This window comes from Hypoxylon fragiforme (genome assembly GCF_022984875.1).
Source record: "Hypoxylon fragiforme strain CBS 206.31 chromosome Unknown GGS25scaffold_1, whole genome shotgun sequence".
NCBI classification, from domain to species: Eukaryota; Fungi; Ascomycota; class Sordariomycetes; order Xylariales; family Hypoxylaceae; genus Hypoxylon; species Hypoxylon fragiforme.
The window spans coordinates 4,645,795-4,665,036 of NW_026054756.1; the positions used below are offsets into that span (position 1 = coordinate 4,645,795).

The 19,242-nt window shown below is 47.8% G+C and overlaps 7 protein-coding genes across 7 annotated transcripts; 3 read left to right on the forward strand and 4 right to left on the reverse strand.

The window, feature by feature from the left end:
- Positions 1 to 7: 7 nt before the first annotated feature.
- On the reverse strand, positions 8 to 3,151 carry GGS25DRAFT_473272 (MFS general substrate transporter). The gene is made up of 11 exons (XM_049259517.1): positions 2,593 to 3,151; positions 2,179 to 2,478; positions 2,027 to 2,057; positions 1,872 to 1,965; positions 1,715 to 1,800; positions 1,522 to 1,661; positions 1,343 to 1,463; positions 1,195 to 1,285; positions 949 to 1,139; positions 725 to 888; positions 8 to 670 (listed from the first exon to the last, which is right to left on the reverse strand). Exons 1-11 carry the CDS (start codon positions 2,724 to 2,726, stop codon positions 553 to 555), a joined length of 1,470 nt encoding a protein of 489 aa, XP_049122141.1. The 5' UTR covers positions 2,727 to 3,151; the 3' UTR covers positions 8 to 552.
- An 879-nt stretch (positions 3,152 to 4,030) lies between these two features.
- GGS25DRAFT_473278 (uncharacterized protein) lies at positions 4,031 to 7,550 on the reverse strand. Its single transcript, XM_049259518.1, has 7 exons — positions 6,954 to 7,550; positions 6,312 to 6,884; positions 5,719 to 6,246; positions 5,520 to 5,658; positions 5,385 to 5,461; positions 5,244 to 5,317; positions 4,031 to 5,186 (listed from the first exon to the last, which is right to left on the reverse strand). The coding sequence occupies exons 1-7, from the start codon at positions 7,136 to 7,138 to the stop codon at positions 4,486 to 4,488; spliced, it is 2,277 nt and encodes a 758-aa protein (XP_049122142.1). The 5' UTR covers positions 7,139 to 7,550; the 3' UTR covers positions 4,031 to 4,485.
- A 716-nt stretch (positions 7,551 to 8,266) lies between these two features.
- GGS25DRAFT_67510 (putative nucleoside-diphosphate-sugar epimerase) lies at positions 8,267 to 9,479 on the forward strand. Its single transcript, XM_049265951.1, has 2 exons — positions 8,267 to 8,747; positions 8,812 to 9,479. Exons 1-2 carry the CDS (start codon positions 8,488 to 8,490, stop codon positions 9,314 to 9,316), a joined length of 765 nt encoding a protein of 254 aa, XP_049122143.1. The 5' UTR covers positions 8,267 to 8,487; the 3' UTR covers positions 9,317 to 9,479.
- Positions 9,480 to 9,581: 102 nt separating this feature from the next.
- Positions 9,582 to 11,645, reverse strand: GGS25DRAFT_512685 (MFS general substrate transporter; the record flags this gene model as incomplete). The annotated part of the gene is made up of 8 exons (XM_049262803.1): positions 9,582 to 10,169; positions 10,266 to 10,520; positions 10,591 to 10,650; positions 10,716 to 10,850; positions 11,041 to 11,181; positions 11,238 to 11,296; positions 11,357 to 11,401; positions 11,471 to 11,645. 8 exons carry the CDS (start codon positions 11,643 to 11,645, stop codon positions 9,582 to 9,584), a joined length of 1,458 nt encoding a protein of 485 aa, XP_049122144.1.
- Positions 11,646 to 12,591: 946 nt separating this feature from the next.
- On the forward strand, positions 12,592 to 14,174 carry GGS25DRAFT_473295 (N-acetyltransferase). The gene is made up of 3 exons (XM_049259519.1): positions 12,592 to 12,704; positions 12,756 to 12,898; positions 12,964 to 14,174. Exons 2-3 carry the CDS (start codon positions 12,853 to 12,855, stop codon positions 13,470 to 13,472), a joined length of 555 nt encoding a protein of 184 aa, XP_049122145.1. The 5' UTR covers positions 12,592 to 12,704; positions 12,756 to 12,852; the 3' UTR covers positions 13,473 to 14,174.
- GGS25DRAFT_67272 (uncharacterized protein) lies at positions 13,528 to 14,766 on the reverse strand. Its single transcript, XM_049265950.1, has one exon. The coding sequence runs from the start codon at positions 14,655 to 14,657 to the stop codon at positions 13,584 to 13,586; it is 1,074 nt and encodes a 357-aa protein (XP_049122146.1). The 5' UTR covers positions 14,658 to 14,766; the 3' UTR covers positions 13,528 to 13,583.
- Positions 14,767 to 16,348: 1,582 nt separating this feature from the next.
- On the forward strand, positions 16,349 to 18,872 carry GGS25DRAFT_512687 (apses-domain-containing protein; the record flags this gene model as incomplete). Its single annotated transcript, XM_049262804.1, has 3 exons — positions 16,349 to 16,498; positions 16,563 to 18,210; positions 18,271 to 18,872. The coding sequence occupies 3 exons, from the start codon at positions 16,349 to 16,351 to the stop codon at positions 18,870 to 18,872; spliced, it is 2,400 nt and encodes a 799-aa protein (XP_049122147.1).
- Between the last annotated feature and the right edge of the window lie 370 nt (positions 18,873 to 19,242).

Here is a 19,242-nt window from a genome sequence, read left to right on the forward strand (position 1 = left end):
TCAAGAACCCCCGACACCATCACATCACTGCTGCGGGCTTATATCCCCTGTAGCATTGAGCCGACAGCTACCATGTATTGTACCCACTATAAAGTGTGCCTGGACCCTGAAACCACCTAACCTACCACTGCTGCCAGGTACATAACCTAGTTTTAGGCTTTACATAGTAGGTAACATGTACTACTAGTAGTAGAATAAAAATAGTCTCAGGAAAATCGACTGATGCGGCCCTCGGTACCACGTGCTCAAGCATACCCTCCAAAACAAATAACCGCAATGGGAATGTCATCCTTTTCTATCAACTGTTATATATACTTGAAATATGGACACAACCAAAACTCCAACGAGATCCTGTTGCCTCACTTCCAGACCCAAAGTCCTCGCAACCAGCCTCCGTACCAAAGGGTAAGAAAACACATAGGTATTTGTATGGGACATCTTGAAATCACAAATTCAAGAGGGCTAGCTGGGTATTCGTCCTGACACCATACTTGTCGATTTCATGACAACGGTAAACTCCCTCTACTATATCCGAGAATACTTCCCAGCTATCTACAACACCAACTTGAACGTGGGGTCACGGTCGTCACCGTAGCCGCGGTATTTATCGTATTTGCCATTCGCCTTATCCCGGTTGATTTTCCAGCAGTACAACACATTGCAGAGAATCCTAACAGTTTTGGTTAGGGTTGATACTCTAGGGGGCTGATATTGAGATACTCACAGGAACCATCCGCCACATAAAAGTCCAAGAATGATAGTATGTCCTTTTCGGTATGCCGGTCCCTCAGACTTGGGATAAATGAAGACAGCAACGAATCCACCGCAATTCGCAATGGCAAGTTGCAAGGCGCTAGTCGTCGCTCGCTTATAGTGGCCAGATGAGTTCTGCATCGTTTGTCAGCACCATATTCGTCTTATACGTCAGGAGCAGAAAAAGATGTCTACATTTGAAAGCCATCCCAGAACAGGAGGTACACTGCTGTACAGACCCGTGGCCATAAGGAATGTCATGCCATATTTGACGGGGTTGCTGTTGGTGTTGGCAATGACCGCATACCCAATAATGGCCAATGGCAATGAACAGAGCATAACAACTCCTCTGACACGGAATCGATCGGAAAGAAACGCGGTGCAGACTAATTAGTGTAAGTCGATCATCCAAGACAAGATATCACATGACAATGTACATACCTGTTACCACGGAAGCTACAGCATAGGGGATAACGGACCAGAGCTGAGCTTCGTTGGCTGTGTATCCTAACCCAGTTATAATGGTCGGAAGCTAAGAGTTCGACATTAGAATACTCGGCTTGGAAAGAAGCGATATTTCACAACTCACGAAGAGACCAAAGCTGTACAGCCCACTAAGGATGCCGAAATACGCGCAGGCCGTGAACCATGTCTGCAGACTAAAGACACCACGGCCCACCTCAGACCAAGCGAACCTCTCGGCTGCCTCCCTAGAAACTTGTCAATGGGTGTCACTTAGCGTTATAGGCAACAACATGACAGACGTACTTTTCGTGCCGGTTGCCGTTGCCATCGGCAGATGTGTTGAGACGACTGATGGCGAATTCGCGCTCCTCGGGTGTAAGGAACTTGGCCGAGCCAACACCGTTTGGAAGGATGAAATAGGCAGCAATTCCGACGATAGCAGTCTAAAAGAGAGTTAGGAAACCCGGCTGCCACTTCTAAACGAAGAGTCACTCACAAATAAACCCTCGATCACAAAGATCCACCGCCACGAGCTGAGACCACCTCGAGTACCAATCTCGGAAATTCCACGCGCCAAAAGACCTATATGATGTTAGGCGATGGCCCTTATGCGACGCGACATGGTTACATAAGAGAAGAAAAGGATTGCATACCACCGAACGCGCCAGACAAGGAAGCGGCTGTGTAAAAGATACCAATACGCAAGGCAAGTTCACCTCTAGTATAGATGGTGGACAAGTAAAGAACCTACGATGCCCAGTTAGTAATTTCTATATTTACTAGGTAAGCATCTCATTTCTCTACTTACAATTCCTGGTAGCAGACCGCCTTCCGTTAATCTGTGATACTTGACATTAATAACTGGCCGTTTGAGTGACAAATCATCCGATCACATTGGGAATGGGTTCGATGAGAATGGAACAAAGAAAGTGAGAATTGGGAGGGGTTGACTTGACTGACCCAAGCAGAGCACGCACACCAACGAAGCCAGCGAAATTCTGAATGAACCCCAGACACATGGCAGAAATACCCCAGAAAAAGGTCAAAACCGGCAGCCAAACCTGGGGAGTAAGCTTCTTGAGGATCAGGTTGCTCGGGATCTCGCTCAGAATGTAGGTGGCGTAGAAGACTGCGAGACCTTGGTCATATTGGTGGTCTGTGATGTTGATGTCCGTCTCCAGGTTGTAGAGCCGCGCATTCCCTACGTTGGTCCTGTCCAGGAACGAGCAGAGGAACAGAACTGCGAGAACGGGAAGGATTCTATTTTTTGGTTGTTAGACCTTATTTTCGTTACATCACGCATTTTCCACTTCGCTCTTATTGAAAGGCGATAAACAGAAGAACAGGTATATAAAAAAAATGGTTGGACAGAACCTCGTGTCAAGCTTCAACAGAACCCTACGCGTCAGGTGCTTGTCGAGCGAGCTGACCTGCACCGTAGTGCCCTTCTCCAGCTCCTCCACCACTGCCTTCTTGTTCACATCGCCAGAATCGGAGGTCGACATCATTAATTCTTTCTCTTCTTTTCCTCGCCAGAAGAGAAAACCAAAAGAGAGGAGAAAGAGAAAGAAGAGGCTGGGTCGTTGGAGGTACTGGGTTGGTTAGAAGACTTGCACACGGCTGGCTTCTTAAATACAAAAAGCAAGGGACTGGCATCGGTCGGTACAAGGTAGGTAGGTACTTGGATGTTGTATAAAGACTAAACATCCTCCAGTCAAATTGCATGGCGTTCCGATTACTACATTACTAGGTAATAATTCACATGTAACTACATGTATCTCTTTTTCCCTTTCAATGTTTTTCCTTTTTATTTTATGTAACACAACAACGGTTGGGGAACTGAACATTGAAGCTAGGGGTGAGAAAGCAAGCACATTGGACTAGGTAAGGCAGGCAGGCAAGGTATGTTGAACCTATTCACTTTCACTTTCACTTTCTACCTATTATCTACATACCTGGTCATGGTATTGGGTAGGTAGTTACCAGGTACATTAGTTAGAGTGTGGGGAAGGGTCATCTTTGTTCTTGGAATGGAGCCAAAGGGGAGTAAGCTTTGGTGATCTCGGGGACTAGCATCTAGCATCAGGGCCATTTGCTAACATTAACCAGCGTGGAGTATGCGGGGGAAATATGCGTTTACATGGTATATTGTAGGTACACTCATCACAATACATCACGATACATCACAATAGTACATATGCTCGGCGGAATTTGATATACCCCCGATCCTTCTACTACATGTATTTCTTTGCCTTACACACATACACTTACATTTAGTACCTACATAACTACTATGTATGTGGGCTATTCAAGCATACACACACCAACATACCTACCTACCTCCTTTCGATAACAGACACTGCTTATAGGCCATTACTAGACAAACATGCATGCCCAGAGAACACCTACATGGGTTCAAAAAAAAAGAAAAAGGGTTGGTCAAGGATATGATTTGTCAATGCAACCAGTGACTGACTACCTACATATGTACATACATACACATGATAAGCAAGCCTACCATGTAGTTACTGCATAGTAGTTTAGTCTACATATGTAGGGAGTGACTCCCGGGTAACTACTAACTATGCATGAAAGGTACCTACCTACCTACCTACACTACCTACATAGTTAGTTAGTACCTAATTAGTAGTCAGCCAAACAAGAACATGCATGGATCACCCTTATCAGCAGCCGTGGGTTACATCGAATGGGCAAAAACACCCACTCCAGGCATGTACCTACTGTAAATATAAATATAAATATAAATATAACCAGCGTCTTGCTACATATGTACCGGTAGAGCAAGCAAGCAAGCAAGCAAGCAACCCTTCGAACACCATTCTAGAAGCCCTACACTAAGCAGGAACTTTGTGGTGCTGTCTTCAAAATAGTAAACATAGTAACGCCGTGCCGTGCCCAATCAATCACATGTCTTGTCTGGGTTGTTCATCGACACACACACACACACACACACACACACACACTTTGTAACCCATCGTATGTAGCATCTTCTGCGAGAAGGGTCCTAGTAAAGGTGTCTGCTCCTGTCTAGGTGTCCAGAAAAATCCAGAAAGAACAAGCAGAAATCACATGGTTAAAGTACCTATACCTAGTAGCTACCAAGCTAACACGTTGATCCAGAAATGTCCAGGAACCATACCTAACACCGCATCAATGCCCCCGTTTATCTCGCAGACGCCAGAGTAGTACCCATATCATCAAAAAACATCCATCCATATTTCATGTAGAAGTTGTACAACGTTTATGTCATGATCCAAATGTCGACCAGTCCATCCAATCCAGGTCTGCGCTTTGAAATTGAAAATCCTCCCAGAATGCATTGAGTCCAATTTCCGTATTGTGAATGGCCTCGTCTAACTGGTTTTCATTGGACATCGTAGAGAATAGTAAATAGTCCACCGGTAGAGATGACGCTGGCACCGGCATTTGTATTGTCCCTTGGTGGTTGGCTATGTGGGCAGGGGGCAAGTCCGTATACATGGGGGCAGTTTTGGGAGCGTCTCCGTTTGGCTCTGGTAGAGATGGAACAGTCTCTGAAGCCCGCGATGCGTACTTCAGGATCTGCCTCAGTTGCCCTGCGAACAGACAAGAGAGCCCCTTCCGTTGTATCGGAGTTGATCCTATCCTTTCCAATGCATCCGTGGTTTCCGCGATTAAGGCCCTAATACTCGGGGCTAAACTTGAGCCCCGACCATCGGCAACGGTACTAACCCTGAGCGCGAAACACGCAGCAAAGGATATCATGATAGCCGTGTTGTTGGGCATAGACCTTAGCTGGCCTTCACCTTGAACTGCCACCCGTAAAACGTTCAGCGCAGATGAGAGGCCTGCGGCACGGAAGAAGTGCCGGGCTCCCACGGGCGCAGTGCCATGATTGATCACGGAACTATATAAAGATAGTCGAGTATGCGAAGCAAGAATCTCGACATAAGGAGGTAAAGATAGTTCTATATAGATTTTGTTAGGATATAAAATCGCCTGGCTATTCGAGGGAAAGGACTTACGTTCGCGGTCGCCTATTTGCACAGGCCAAGTTTGGTACCACCTGTCGAAGAAGATAGTGATTTCGCTTTTGACTCTATCCATTCAGATTAGCATAGTCCTCAGCTGCGATGGAAGGAAAGTAAATGTAAACAGAGACTCACCTGTCGACTACAGCCAATTCGCTGTTCCCGTTCACATAACTATCACATATTGATCTCACTTTTGAAATCAAATTTGCCTGTAAATGGTAAGTTAGTTGAAGTTTGGGAGTATAGATATTCCAGCGGAAATATTACCAAATCTCTTCTTAGAACTGCAACGGATACAATGGAACCATCCCATCTGTCTGCTAGTTCGCTCACGTGCCATTGATCGCAATTCTCTATGAGAGGTGACATCGGTAGGACATAGTTCCTCCCCCTGGCAAGGCACACACTATGACGATTGCAAATTAGTTGGGTTGCTTTATAAAGAAAACTTTTGGGGTCTCCTTACCCTCTTTCAAGGACGAACAAGGATAGCCAAGTTCGTTCCCTCCTCCTCAGAAGCCTTAGACCTCTCGGAGAGTCTGGATCGACCCCGAGAAACCCGTCTATACCAAGCGCCTTTCGTGCCGATATGCAATCAGATGTGGCAATAATATCTCCCCTCGGGCTTCGGGGCTCTGTAGATGAATGTAGAACGATTTTATTCAAGGATAAGTCCAAGGCTATCGTCAAGGCCATGGACAAGTAGGTCGAGGTTTCGTCATCAGCCCAATGCTCACCAGCAGAGATCCAAGGTATATTAACCATGAAAGCCAATACGATCTCGACGGATTTAAAACGTTTTGCCATCACAAGGCTAGCCAGCTTCTGTCGATGGTTCGAAAGCCTCTTATATAGGGATTCCATGGAGGGGGAAAACAATGCCGACGCAGCGGCGATCGAGGTTAGCAAGAAGGCTGACCGACTTCGAACAAACTCTACTGTATGTATCACGGGGTCGATTCCCCATCGTGTATGCGCGAGGTTTTCATAGAAACTAAACAAAGCTTGTTAGTCATTGAAGATACAATACCTTGGGATGAAAAAAAAAGACAACCGTACTACGCGAAGAGTGTCTCGGCTTCCGGAAGAGTGATGAGCCCCAGCTCAATGGGATCAAGGTCCTCGGCAACATCGAGTCGCGCTTGAAATCGGCCGAAGAACTTTTGTAAATCATCGCCTTCCCCAGCAGTGTTACGATTGGGAGTGAATTTAGAAGGAGGTCGCGTTGTGCCAGTTCCCTGCACCTGAGGGGTAATTGATGATAATAATTCAGATGTCCGCGCAAGCAACTGTAATGGATTTTCGGCATCATCCAAGCTAAGCTGGTCTTCTTCAATCTTATTAGAGTGCACCGCTGAGTCGTCGCGGGAACAAGACTGTGAAGGTGACGTCCCTATTGAGATTGAGCTTTGCTGAGGTGACACAGACGACTGATCATGTTCCAATCCATTCACTGTAGATATGCGCCGCGGAAGCGCATGAGTCTCATTCAGGAGCTCTCGGCTTCTTTCGAGAAGATATCGCAACTCGGAGGCTTGCTCCGCACTTTGGACCTGGTCGATAGCACCGGCATGTGATCTCCTTAATGCCTGTTCTATCTGAAACACCGCCTTCTCTAGCCCGGAATGCTTGCTGACAGAATTGTTTAGCTAGGTATGTAGCTTGCGGTGAGTATTGGAGATGGACAATTCAGAGACTCACTTTTTAACTCCTTTATGTCGACCGACGTGGAAGAGAGGGGCGGAACATTGAATTGCGCGCTGTGTGCATCGAGTACATGTGGAAGAACCACTAGGCCGCACGCACTTCAACTTTGATTTCTTACAGTTGAAGCAGGCGGCGAGACGCTCTTCGTCTCTTGTATCAGGTTCTGATTTCGGTGCCATTCGATACGATACACCCACAAGGCCGATAAGAGGAGGCCATAGATCTTGGGAAGATACGATAATGCAAAGGTAAGAAAAGGGTCAGATGGTGTCTACCTGGTCAGTCTTACACAAGCACATGGTACCGAATCTTGAGATATTTTTCTTGGTATCGGGAAAGTTGTTGCGGAGTGTTGGAGCGTTGGAGTTCTTGGAGTTTTGTTGGAGTTCAAAGTTCCAGTTATTCCTGTTAATGTTGTTTTCGAGGGTTGTTGGGTTAGTACTGGCTTGGCCCCCCGCACGTTACTAGGTAGGTACTACTAGTAGGAGGCAGGTACTTTTAATATTTGGCAGGGGGTTTGCCGGAACTGGATAGCACCCAGAAGCAGGGGAATAGCTACGTGATAGGTGTAGGTTAGGCTATTAGGGGGAGGGTAGGACGGAAGAAAGAGAGAAAGCGCTATCAACGGTCAAAAGACCACCAATACATTTTAATCGATCTCTACTAGAATCTCTACTACTAGTAGTACATAGTACCTACATGTAGTATGGCGGTACTCGATGAGTAAGTTAACGACAAAGAAACAAGGATACCTACATTGATACACTACATACACTACATACACTACATTATGTTCCATTATCATGTCCCCTCCAATCGGAGAAATCCACCCATTGAGATTTCTAGAATTACTAAGTTCTACTATCGCTTAGCTGCTTACTTGACACATTCCTCATCTGGCTGTCCAACACTACATACTACTCATCCATTACACTCATCAATTACCTTGAGGTCATTCATACCTACTATGGCCATGTTTTTGAATGTAAGGTATGTACATACTTCACACCACCTTATGTACCTTTCCAGGTGCCCTTGAAACTGTATGGACGCCTTGACATGCATGTAAGATACTGAAGAAAAGCACATGCAAACGGACCTCTCATAGACCTCTTACGCTGTGATCGTCCTAACATCACGGCAATTACCTAAGTAAGTATTTTATGGATACCAATGCCGATACCGTTATTGTGCCCCATAGTTAAGGGTAACTAGGTAGGCAACAAACGCCGGTGATGGTATTGTATCGGCGGAATTAATGCATTATTCAGCGACAACCAACTTAAGTCCGCTTCCACATCCCCGGTCGAAAAGAATTTAGATTCGGCTGCACAGCCTTCTCGAGTCAGCTTCCAGCTTAGCTGTCGTCGTAGGGCTGGCGCCTGATCTAATCAGTCTGACCAGCTAGCTTGCTATCGACTTACTTAACATAAAGCTCATCCTATCCTAGCTCCAAACACAACCCTTCTACATTCACTTTTCACTTTACCATTCTCTATCCCTCCCTACAGTAAATACACAAAATACTATGCATCTCGTACTCACAGGAGCGACGGGCCTGGTAGGCTCTGCCGCCCTAGACGCCATGATCAAGAACCCGGGTATTACCAAGATATCGATCCTCAGTAGGCGGCCGGTAAAAATGGCAGAGGATTCCAAAGACCCGCGCATCAATTTTTTGATACACAAGGATTTTGGCCAGTACGACTCGGAGCTCCTCTCAAAGCTCCAGGGTGCCTCGGGGTGCGTGTGGGCGTTGGGTATCAGCCAGACCCAAGTTGGTAAAGAGTGAGTTACCCACGTGCCAGCACGTCATCTACATTTCAAATCACTTCACTAACAAGTTTCCAAGGGAATACGTGAAAATCACCAAAGACTACGCCCTAGCAGCATCTCAGGCATTCAAGGAACTGGCCACCGAGCAACAGCCCTTCAACTTTGTGTATGTCTCCGGAGAAGGCGCCAACACCAAGCCAACCCGCTTCTCACAAATCTTCGCGCGCGTGAAGGGCGAGACGGAGCTGAGCCTCGCCGAGATCCGCAAGGCGAACCCGTTCTTTCACGCCAGCTCCGTGCGCCCGGCCTACGTCGACGCCTCGACGCACGACGCCATCAAGCCCTACCTCCCGAAGAACGGTCTCCTGTGGAGGGCCGCGGAGGGCGCGCTCGGACCGGTGGTCAGGTGTGCGGTGCAGTCGGCGTGGAGCCCGACGCAGGACCTGGGGAAGTTTTTGACGGAGATGGCGATGGGGCAGTATAAGGACCAATTCAAGGCGAAGGATATTCAGATGGAGGGGGAGTTCCCGATTTTGGCGAATACGGCGTTCAGGCGGTTAGCGGGTTTGAGCCGTACGTGATGGATGGCGATGATGATACCAAAGGCTTAGTTGAGCTTCCCCTGTTTGGCGAAAGGGCTTGAATGGAGATGGACTGTGGAATATGGGCCATTTCATACGTATAGACAGACTCATAGCTCGAGCGACTGATTTTACTCCCCTCAATGGCCGTTTGCCTTCTTAGTATACACCTATATACCTAGTAGCTACGTACCTACCCACCCCTTTGATTGTACATACCCCCATTCGTCAAAGTCCAGTTACTTACAATATTTCAATACCTATCCTAATACTCAAACCGCCACCTAACATCCGAATCCCCCCTCCAATCCTCCACCTCCCCCACATGCGTAATCTCCTCCGCCAGCCCCTCCCTCCTCCTATTCTCTCTCCTCAGCCTCCTCCCCAACACCGTAACCACCACCGCATTCGCGACCAAATACCCCAGCGCCACCGCATGCCCCACCACAAACCGCGGCCCGTCCGCCCCGCGGTACAGCTGCGTGCCGAGCACCGCGCCCAGATTGCCGATGCTGATCTGCATGGCGTTGGCGACCGCTCTCTTGGTCTGGCCGGAGACGTTGATGGCGGGCCAGGAGAGCACGAGCGCGGTGGCCGGGTAGATGCCGCCGGCGGCGAAGAAGACGCCGGTGTAGCTGACGCCGGGGCGCGCGACGGGGTCGGCGTTGCTGAGCAGGATGCAGTACCCGACGACGGCGAAGAGCGCGGAGCCGCCGATGAAGAGGGCGCGCTGGCCGAGGCGCTCGGACAGGATGGCGATGGTCACGGTGGTGAGGAAGGCGAAGGCGTAGGGGGGCACGGTGAGGAGCTGCGCGGTTGCGGCTGTGTAGCCTAGGTTCGCGATGATGGTGGGCTGTGTCGGCGGGGAACAGTTGTTAGTTGCTGCACGAGCATGTATCGATGCGGTGTGGTAAGGGGTTAAAGTGGGTTAGGTAAGTAAGTAACGTACCAAGAATAGGGAGAGCGTGTACAGGGGCAAGCTCATCGTGTGGAACCCCAGCCCGTAGAGCCAGCAGTTCGCGTCCTTCAGGGCTTCTCGCACGGCAGCCCAGGTAAACACTTCGTCGTTCGTGGCGTCGCTGTCTGCTGCTAGGCGTTGGTGGATGAATTTTCGTTCGTCTTCGTTCAAGAACTTGGAGGTGTCTGGGTAGTTGTACACGAAGCCGTATGCCGCGAGGGCTACGAGGACTGTGAGGATTCCTTCCTGCGAGGTGCAGCGTGTGAGAAAGGTTTTCTTAGGAGATAGATAGATAGATAGATAGAAGAAAACGAACCAATATGAAGATCCAACGCCATCCGTTCGTCCATACGATTCCGCTCATCCTTCCGATGCCCTATGCGCTTGAGTCAGTTTTTGACAAGTCTATCACTTCTTGAATTCTGGTTATGTTGCACGTACATAAGCCAGGATACCACCGAATGCACCAGCAAGAGACGCGGCACTGAAGAAGAGAGAGATCCGGTACTGGCGCTCACGTCTCTTATACCACATGGAGAAGTAGAACACGACGCCCGGGAACAGACCACTCTCGGCCTATTTACGAGGTACATTAGCATCTCCTTTACCACAATAATGCTGCATGTTTTGAGATAGTAGCAACCTCTTATCAGGAAGAGTAAGAAAGAGCACTGAAAAATATAATAACATACTGCCACAAGTTAGCCATGGTGAATATCGTGAGTAGGATACTACTACCTATGTAGGTAGTTTGAAACTCACCAACTCCGAGAAAGAATCGACTCAAGAAATATCCTTCCATATTATGGACTATGCCCATCAACGTGGCCACGACACCCCATACCACCGTTAGCGTCGGGAGCCAGATTCGCGGTGTGGTGCGTTTGAGTATAATGTTGCAAGGTATCTTGATACTCTTGTTTAGCACTTGTTATGTATTTGGGTATCTGGGATGTACTGTACCTCAAATAGCACATATCCCACGAAATATAGCGTCAGTCCCGTGAGATATTGGTTCGCAGCTATATGAGATGTAAGCAAGAATTCGATCCCAACTAAACATATATGAGAGAGGTACCTACTTATATGCACATCGGCCAGCAGCCCCTCGATTCGCGCATTTCCAACTTAAACAGAAGTCATCAGCTTGCTTGATCTCATATTCTATATAAGGGGGGGGGGGTTCTAAAATATACCATTGCTCCGGTCCAGAAAAGACAGCAGATACAAAACACCCACCGCAGGCAAGAGCCTCAAATCGATCTTCCTCAGCAACGCGCCCTCGTTGATGCTAGATCCAGCCGCCACCTCGGAGTCAGATGCGACCGGGCTGCCTCCTTCTCCCACCTCGTCTAGCGTCTTCTCGGCCATCGTGTGTTAAAGTAGTCAGCTGTACCTAACCTAGGTAAATATAGACAATTTTGAACAGTATTTTAGGTATTACACGATGCGATCTGTGGTGGATGAAGAACCTGATTGTTTCATCTAGATCACTCGCCTCCTGATGCATCCATCCTATGTACTAAATTGGCAATGCACCTGCATCCATCACAACAACACACTTACGGCCCTGGCTAGTTAGTATGGCACCATAATAGTGTTATCTGAGTTAAGAGATTGAATAGATAGTACATTAGATGCCGACAGTAGTATGGTGAGTTTCCGGTGTCGTGATTGGCGAGGGCTTCGAATGTGGTAGATCACGACATAGCGACCTTGTCTGACGTGACGATCTTTTGCAGAAGGCTGTCTTGATTAGCTGCTGATATCATTGAGTTGACAGAACCTACTTAATCCTCCACCGTTGCTTGCACAGTTGCGATCTAGAAACCTTTCCTGATGATTATCTTTTAGAAGTAGTAACTTAATAACTTAATAATATCTACCCCTATACGACAAGTCTTTCCTTAGCATGCCTAGGATAGTAGGCACAATACCTATCTCGGTTTGGTATTTGGTATCATTATTACTCAAGCCTCGATGAGCTCCATCTGGTATACATAATTGAGACAAGATAAACGGTCTCAATTACCTAGGTTAGGGTAGTTGACAAGCTGGTTCATCATTACGATACATCCGTATAAAGGTCATACATCCATACTATGTATTGTCATCGAAATGTTACCTAGGTGAGGTACGTAATCGTCACATCCTGCACCTCATACATTAGCGCAGAGGGACAAAGGAAAAATCTTCAAAGAACGGATCTCGAAAGTGAAGTAATGAATATGCAAATGCTGAGTTCTTATTCGCTCATCGTGAATAATACCTCCAGGATTATTTCCAGGTTAGCTTCCCGATGCTCGGGGGCTACCCGTCACCCCACCGTTGCGTTGCGCCCTGTAGCTCAATTTAGCGCCACTTAAAGGGCGTGATCATGGTATTTATTGTTAAACACCTACTAATTGAAGTCATCTACATGCCTATATAGTAAGTAGGTAGCTCGATGAGACCTTATACCTATGTACCTAACCTAGGTAGGTAGTATCTTGACTGAAATAGCAATATCAATAGTAGGAGCAATTGGTTGGAACGACTTGGCGACATCATACCAACAACGTCCGGAATAAAGAGTTCCATGATGGCATCAACACCTTCTACAGTTCGACACGCTCGGCGCGAAGGTGAGTCGAGATGCTGGACATTATAAATAAGTTGCCTGGCAAAAAAGCTGATTGAGCTCTGGTAGATGTGCCTACAATCATCGAATTGATTCGCGAGCTGGCCGATTACGAACATGAGCTGGACGCCGTGGAAGCAACTGAGGCTACGCTTCTTGCCACTATAGCTTTCGCACCTGATGGCGTTGAATCCATCTCTACCGCTCCCAACACCGAACCCACCTCCCCGTCCAGACCTGCGCGGTGTCTCTTGCTCTTTAACGAAGAGGGAAAACCGGCAGGTATGGCGTTGTATTTCTACAACTATAGCACGTGGCGAGCGAAAGCAGGTATCTACCTCGAAGACCTCTTCGTGCGACCGACAGAACGGAAGAAGGGGTATGGGAAAAGATTGTTGGTAGAGTTGGCCAAGGAAGTCGTCGCGACCAATGGTGGAAGACTCGAGTGGAGTGTGCTCAAGTGGAACGAGCCGAGTATCAAGTTTTACGAATCCATTGGGGCCCAGATGATGAACGAATGGGTCGGTATGCGCGTGGATCGTGAGAGGTTGACCAAGTTAGCTAGTTTATTGGACTGAGCAATATTCCACCGGGAACCCCCTATCTAGGTACCGCATGGTTCTCCCTTCGATGGTGATACATGCCCCGAGATAAAATCTACTAGGGCGAGAATGAGAATCCTCATAGAATCAAACTGTAGCCGCACGGATAGTGCTCTGTAAGGGCCGGCCTTTTGCGTCCAGACCTTGGAAAAATTGCATGTCTTTCTTTCTGGGAAGAGGAATCGCTTTCTTTTCCTGGCCCCACGCCACGACCCATTTCCCAGATCGAGGATTTTGTTCTATCGTTGGGGTTGCTCCCCAGACGCGAGCATATATACTGCGACGTAGTCTCCTTCCGCCTAGCACGCGCACGCCAATTGCTCGTCCGTGTCCTCGTGGGTCTTCATCTTCCTCGCCGGTGAGACTCTTCATCTTCCGAGAGTTTCCCCTCTCTAGTGAACGCACTGGCTTGGTAACGAAATCTGTCCAGGACCAGCTATCTCCGTTGTCTGCCGAGTTGGCTGAGGATGATTGCGCAACTGGCCTCCTTGGAGGCAGCGTGTAATGCTGAGCATCAGCTTCGCCTCTTGCTAAAGTGCCAAGATGATTCCATTCTTCACGTGGCAGCGGCACTGCTAGCTGGCGAAGGACACCCGCCCAATGCTTCTTTAATTTGTTTCGTATTAGCTTCTGGGAAAGCGGTCGGCCGAAACAGTTTTCAGTGGGGAGGACTTTTTTGGGATCGATAAGCCGGCGCATTTGGTAAGGCCAGTCTTTGGCTTGCTGCTCGGATTGGGAGACGGCGATTGCCATGATCTTTTCTGTGGACCAATTCTCTAACCAGTCGTGTTCCTGCATGTCGACCTCACGGATAAAGTCGGCAGTCCTCTTTTCCAGTTCTTCAGAATCGGTAGGAGGAGAGCTAGCTAACTCGTATTTTCCTAGGATACGGCGTCGCTTTCCAATCCTACCTGTTGCTAGATAACATAGACGTAACATGCGATCGCTATGGCCGGCGTTGGCAGAGCGAAGGTATCGTACATAGTGGTGAGCATCTTTGATGTATATTTTGGGGTCTGGCTTGTCTCGACAATCTCGAAAACGGGCTTGGATTCGAGAGGTTATCCATGGACGACAGAGAGGAGGAAGATATGTAGCTTCTCGTAGCATATGTCTATAGAGATGAAGTGGGGTATTTGGGTGGGGGATCTGTAATGGCATGGCGGAGTCGAGTGAGTAGGTCTTTGTTGATGTTGACGGTGACGTTTATGAGTGAAGGAAAAAAGTATGTATGTACATAGGCCAAGATAAAAAATAAAAATTAATAATAATATTGAAGCTCGGTGAGATTGGTCAAGATCCTTCCGTCTTTCATACATATTACATAGTACATACATACACTAATGCAATGTACCTAGGTACCCTACCTTGTAGATTTTTGTGAAAATGCTACCTGTAGCCCTAGAGTTAAGGTAGATCGAGTAACCCCACTTTCAACCTCTGTACCTGATTTGGGTAAGCTTTCCCACCCCTCACTTTAAATCAAGTGTTACGCCAGGCAAGGTAAAAGTAGCCCTGCTGCCCTGGAGGTTAGGTTAGGTTAGGTAGTATGTAACATGAATGATAGTAGGGCCGTGCGTCGCGTTCCCTTTCTTATTCATAGTGTTATTCATAGTGTAATTTTTATACTACAGTATGTCTAACATTGAATACTTCGTACTTGGTACCTAATTTTAAATGGGCGGCCCTGGGGCTTAAGAGTTCAAATGTTATCAAATGTTAAGACACGTTCTTCCCAACTCTCCGCACACGAGTCACGACTTTTCACCTATTACACCTATTACACGAAACTGACACGTCCCTTTATATTCACCCTTCGCGACAGTGTAAATGCGCTATACCCAATTCCTACCTTTTAATTGAATTCCAATTTTCTTTTTTTTCTCTTTTTCCCGCAGACCGACCTTGGAAGCTCAAGGGGTTAAAGGCAAAGGGAAACGGGGAATTGGTTTTAACAAGATTGTCGCGAAATAAAGTGGCCGATAGGGATTGGTTCGCGAAGCGCGTCCCCCGTCATCTTTCGATCGCCTTTTTTTCTAATATTCGCATCTCAATCCGTCATTTTCTGTTGGGTCGGGTATCACAGCCATCCATACCATCCATACCATCCATACATGATACCATACACTACCTACCTAATCATAATCACAATCACAACTTACCCTACCTAACCACCTATACTTTGACCTCACCGTACCTCTTCTCTTACATCGCCTACCTTTAGGGTTACGTACCTACATTCAACTTGTCTCTCACATTGTCTCTACAAGTACCTTAACCTTATATCATCTTTGACTGGTATATTCTTATTCGCACGATATTTTACCTCGTTTCGTACCTCGTTTTGTACTCGCCCGAGGTTACAACACTTCCAAGGTCTCAAGGTCTCAAGTTTTCCAGTTTCCGTGGTTCTTCTATAGTTGATTCATTTATTTTCCATGCATCGCGGCCAAGTCTTATTGTGCTCATCTATCAACTTAACCATCTATCGATCCATAGCCGACGACTATACTCGCATCCCGCAGTTCATCAGTTTATACTATTGCCTCTAGTCGGCGCATTGTCATCCACTTTGGGGTTTTTAAAAAATTAGCATCCCTCTCTAGTGTCATTTCGAGCCCCGGTATTCCGAGTCCCCTTCGCTTCGAATCCATTTCCGGTGCTACTAATGTCCGCTGATGGCCGAGGCTGCGGCTCTAATCTATCTCACATTATCATCGCCGTCCCGTATACTATTACCGAATCTGAAGATTTCTTCCTGAACCTCTGTTGATACCATTGTCGCAACTCTTGTTATCCATTGAGACCAATCCCAACCCCCGGCAGCCCAGGCGCTGTTGTAGACTGTCACAATGTCGCAGTCGCAACCTTCTTCTCAACAATCTTTCACAATGAGCCAACCAAGCCAGTCTTTTCGACATTACCCCGACCCCAATGCCAGGTTAGGGAATGGGAATGGGAATGGATATGTTCCTGGTCATGATGCACCTCAAATATACTCGGTTCGTCTTGCTAGACTGCGTCAGTGTGCTAATCTAAAATGTTTTACTAACTCTTGATTCTTAGGCTGTCTATTCTGGCGTGGACGTATACGAGATGGAGGTAAACGGAGTAGCTGTCATGCGCCGCCGTCATGACAGTTGGCTAAATGCCACCCAGATTCTCAAAGTCGCCAATATTGATAAGGGGAAACGAACCAAAATTCTCGAGAAAGAGATTCAAACCGGTGACCATGAAAAGGTGCAAGGTGGCTATGGCAAATATCAGGGCACGTGGATCATGTTCGAGCGAGGTGTCGAGGTGTGCCGGCAATATGGCGTCGAAGAAATGTTACGCCCTCTTCTTACCTACGATATGGGCCAAGACGGTGGCATCGCTGGCAGAGGTGACTTCAACACTCCTACTAAGGAACAAGCCATGGCTGCGCAAAGAAAACGCATGTATAGTGCCACCACCGAGGCCCGTATCAACGGCGTGACTGGCACCTTTTTCAAGAATATCTCCAGTACGGCTTCTACAGCTGTCGCTGCCATTAGCAAAGCCCGCTTCGATTCGCCCGGCCCCAGAGGCCGTAATGGACCAACCAGACCCCCTAGCTTTAGTCGGCAGTCCTCGATGCAAAATGCTGATGACTTCCCCGGGAATTCGCAACAGAGCATCACCTCTGACTATGGCCAAAATGTCGATTCGGCATACTCAACTCAAAACACGCAAATTTTTGGCGATGAACCCCCACGTAAACGTCAACGAGTCGCACCTACAGACAACTTCGGCTACGCATCTCAGTCCATGGAGATGTACGCCAATAATTACCCGGGCTCCCCTACGGAACCTAACGAATCATTTGTGTACAACCAAGCCGGCATCAATATCCATGAAGCTACCCCCCTCCCGCCGCAACCGTACGAGCTGTCCCCGGAGGCTGATCGGAAACGCAATCTACTGATGGGACTTTTTCTCGATCCTACCGCCGACGTATCCGATTATTCCCAGAACGAAGCTCTCCAGACATTGTCACCTGAAGACCTTGACACGCCGATAGACCCAGCAAGTCATACTGCTCTTCACTGGGCCGCTACTTTGGCTCGAGTGCCCCTCCTACGGGCCTTAATAGCAGCTGGCGCCAACCCATATCGAGTCAACGCATCGGGCGAAACAGCCTTGATGAGAGCCTCGGCAGTAACCAACAATTCCGATCAAACCTCGTTCCCAGAATTGCTCGATGTCTTGGGGAACACGATCGACGTTCGAGATAACAAAGGTCGAACAGTCTTGCATCATATAGCTCTTACAAGTGCGGTAAAGGGCAGAAGTGTTTCCAGTAGATACTACCTCGAGAGCCTTCTTGAATGGGTTGTGAGACAAGGAAGCGCACCCAGTAGTCAGAATACAGTTGCCAATGGTAGTGCAAGTCAGCCAAAGATGGGCATTGGTCGATTTATGAGCGAGATTGTCAACGCTCAAGATAAGTCTGGGGATACCGCCCTAAATATTGCGGCCCGAATCGGCAACAGAAGCATAATCTCGCAACTGCTTGAAGTGAATGCTGACCCTAGCATTGCCAACAAAGCAGGTCTAAGACCAATCGATTTTGGAGTGGGCGGCGAGGGCGCCGGTGAAGATGGAGTCAACGGCGACTTAATGGTCATAGACAAGACTAACATTGTCGGCAACTACCAGAAAACCCGAGAGAGCAGTGCAGAAATTATCACTTGTGAGTTTACTACAGATATCCATTCTTTCTTGTTTGACTATTCATTCTAACCAATGCTAGCTATAACACATCTCCTGAGTGAGACATCTACCAGCTTTCACTCGGAATTGAGAAAGAAACAACACGAGGTCGACACACTCCATGCCAATTTGCGGACGTCGTCTTCACAATTGGGTGATGCACGACGTCAACTTGAGACGTTGCAAGGGGCGGCCAAAGCACAGTCCCTAGCACGCCAGAAAATTAGCAACCTTAGTAGGGGTTGCGGCGAAGAGCAGAAAAGGATCATGCAGCTTGAACAACTCTATGGCCGTTTAGACAGCAGTAGTTTTTGGGAGAAGGATCTTGATACGGCATTAGAACACGCAGGAGGGGGACAAGCAAATATGGGTCTTTTACCCAGTTCCGCAGTCCTCCGTGCTCGAATACAATCTCTCGGAAACAGGACAGATGTTATGAGAAAGAGCGTAGGTTCGCTCAAGGGGCGTAGCAAAGACGTGGAGATGAAGTACCGACGAGTGGTGGCACTCTGCACCGGGGTGCCAGAGAGTGAAGTTGACGTGGTGGTAGATGGCTTAGTACGTGCGGTGGAGAGCGAAAAGGGTGAGTTGGAAATCGGACGTGTGCGACGGTTTCTCGGCGGTGTCGATGGCGTGCAGTGAAAAGCTGTATTGCAATATTTAAGCGTTGTGTGATGCTCGAAACCAGACTCTTGTATTACGTTGTCTTCTTGTTGTTTATATGGAACAATTTCTATTGGTGGCATTGGCGATAAGCTATGTATTTGGGGGTTAGGCTTTGGAGAGGTCATGATTTTCACGTTCAGCATCATCATCATCATCATCACCCAAAGCAACCAATTGTTTATATAAGGCAAAGCTTTATGGGTTCGCAGGGAAGTGGGATAAGGGGGTCAGCCACGGAGTGTATATATGACGAAGAAATCTTCCATGCCCCTTCGACTCGGTGATCGTGGAATCGACCAAGCTGGAAGTAAGGCATATCATCGGTTACTTAGAGTCCCCTACTAAT

Excerpts from the sequence above, each read along its gene's own strand:
- GGS25DRAFT_67510 (XM_049265951.1), top strand. The coding sequence starts at position 8,488 with ATGCATCTCGTACTCACAGGAGCGACGGGCCTGGTAGGCTCTGCCGCC. Across the intron at positions 8,748-8,811 it reads CAGACCCAAGTTGGTAAAGA|GGAATACGTGAAAATCACCA; the intron begins GTGAGTTACCCA and ends CAAGTTTCCAAG.
- GGS25DRAFT_67272 (XM_049265950.1), bottom strand. The coding sequence starts at position 14,657 with ATGCCATTACAGATCCCCCACCCAAATACCCCACTTCATCTCTATAGA.
- GGS25DRAFT_473272 (XM_049259517.1), bottom strand. The coding sequence starts at position 2,726 with ATGATGTCGACCTCCGATTCTGGCGATGTGAACAAGAAGGCAGTGGTG. Across the intron at positions 1,140-1,194 it reads TGTAGCTTCCGTGGTAACAG|TCTGCACCGCGTTTCTTTCC; the intron begins GTATGTACATTG and ends TACACTAATTAG. Across the intron at positions 889-948 it reads TTCTGGGATGGCTTTCAAAT|AACTCATCTGGCCACTATAA; the intron begins GTAGACATCTTT and ends CAAACGATGCAG.
- GGS25DRAFT_473278 (XM_049259518.1), bottom strand. The coding sequence starts at position 7,138 with ATGGCACCGAAATCAGAACCTGATACAAGAGACGAAGAGCGTCTCGCC. Across the intron at positions 5,659-5,718 it reads TTGTTCGTCCTTGAAAGAGG|TGTGTGCCTTGCCAGGGGGA; the intron begins GTAAGGAGACCC and ends CAATCGTCATAG. Across the intron at positions 5,462-5,519 it reads CAGTTCTAAGAAGAGATTTG|GCAAATTTGATTTCAAAAGT; the intron begins GTAATATTTCCG and ends TACCATTTACAG.
- GGS25DRAFT_473295 (XM_049259519.1), top strand. The coding sequence starts at position 12,853 with ATGATGGCATCAACACCTTCTACAGTTCGACACGCTCGGCGCGAAG. Across the intron at positions 12,899-12,963 it reads TCGACACGCTCGGCGCGAAG|ATGTGCCTACAATCATCGAA; the intron begins GTGAGTCGAGAT and ends GAGCTCTGGTAG.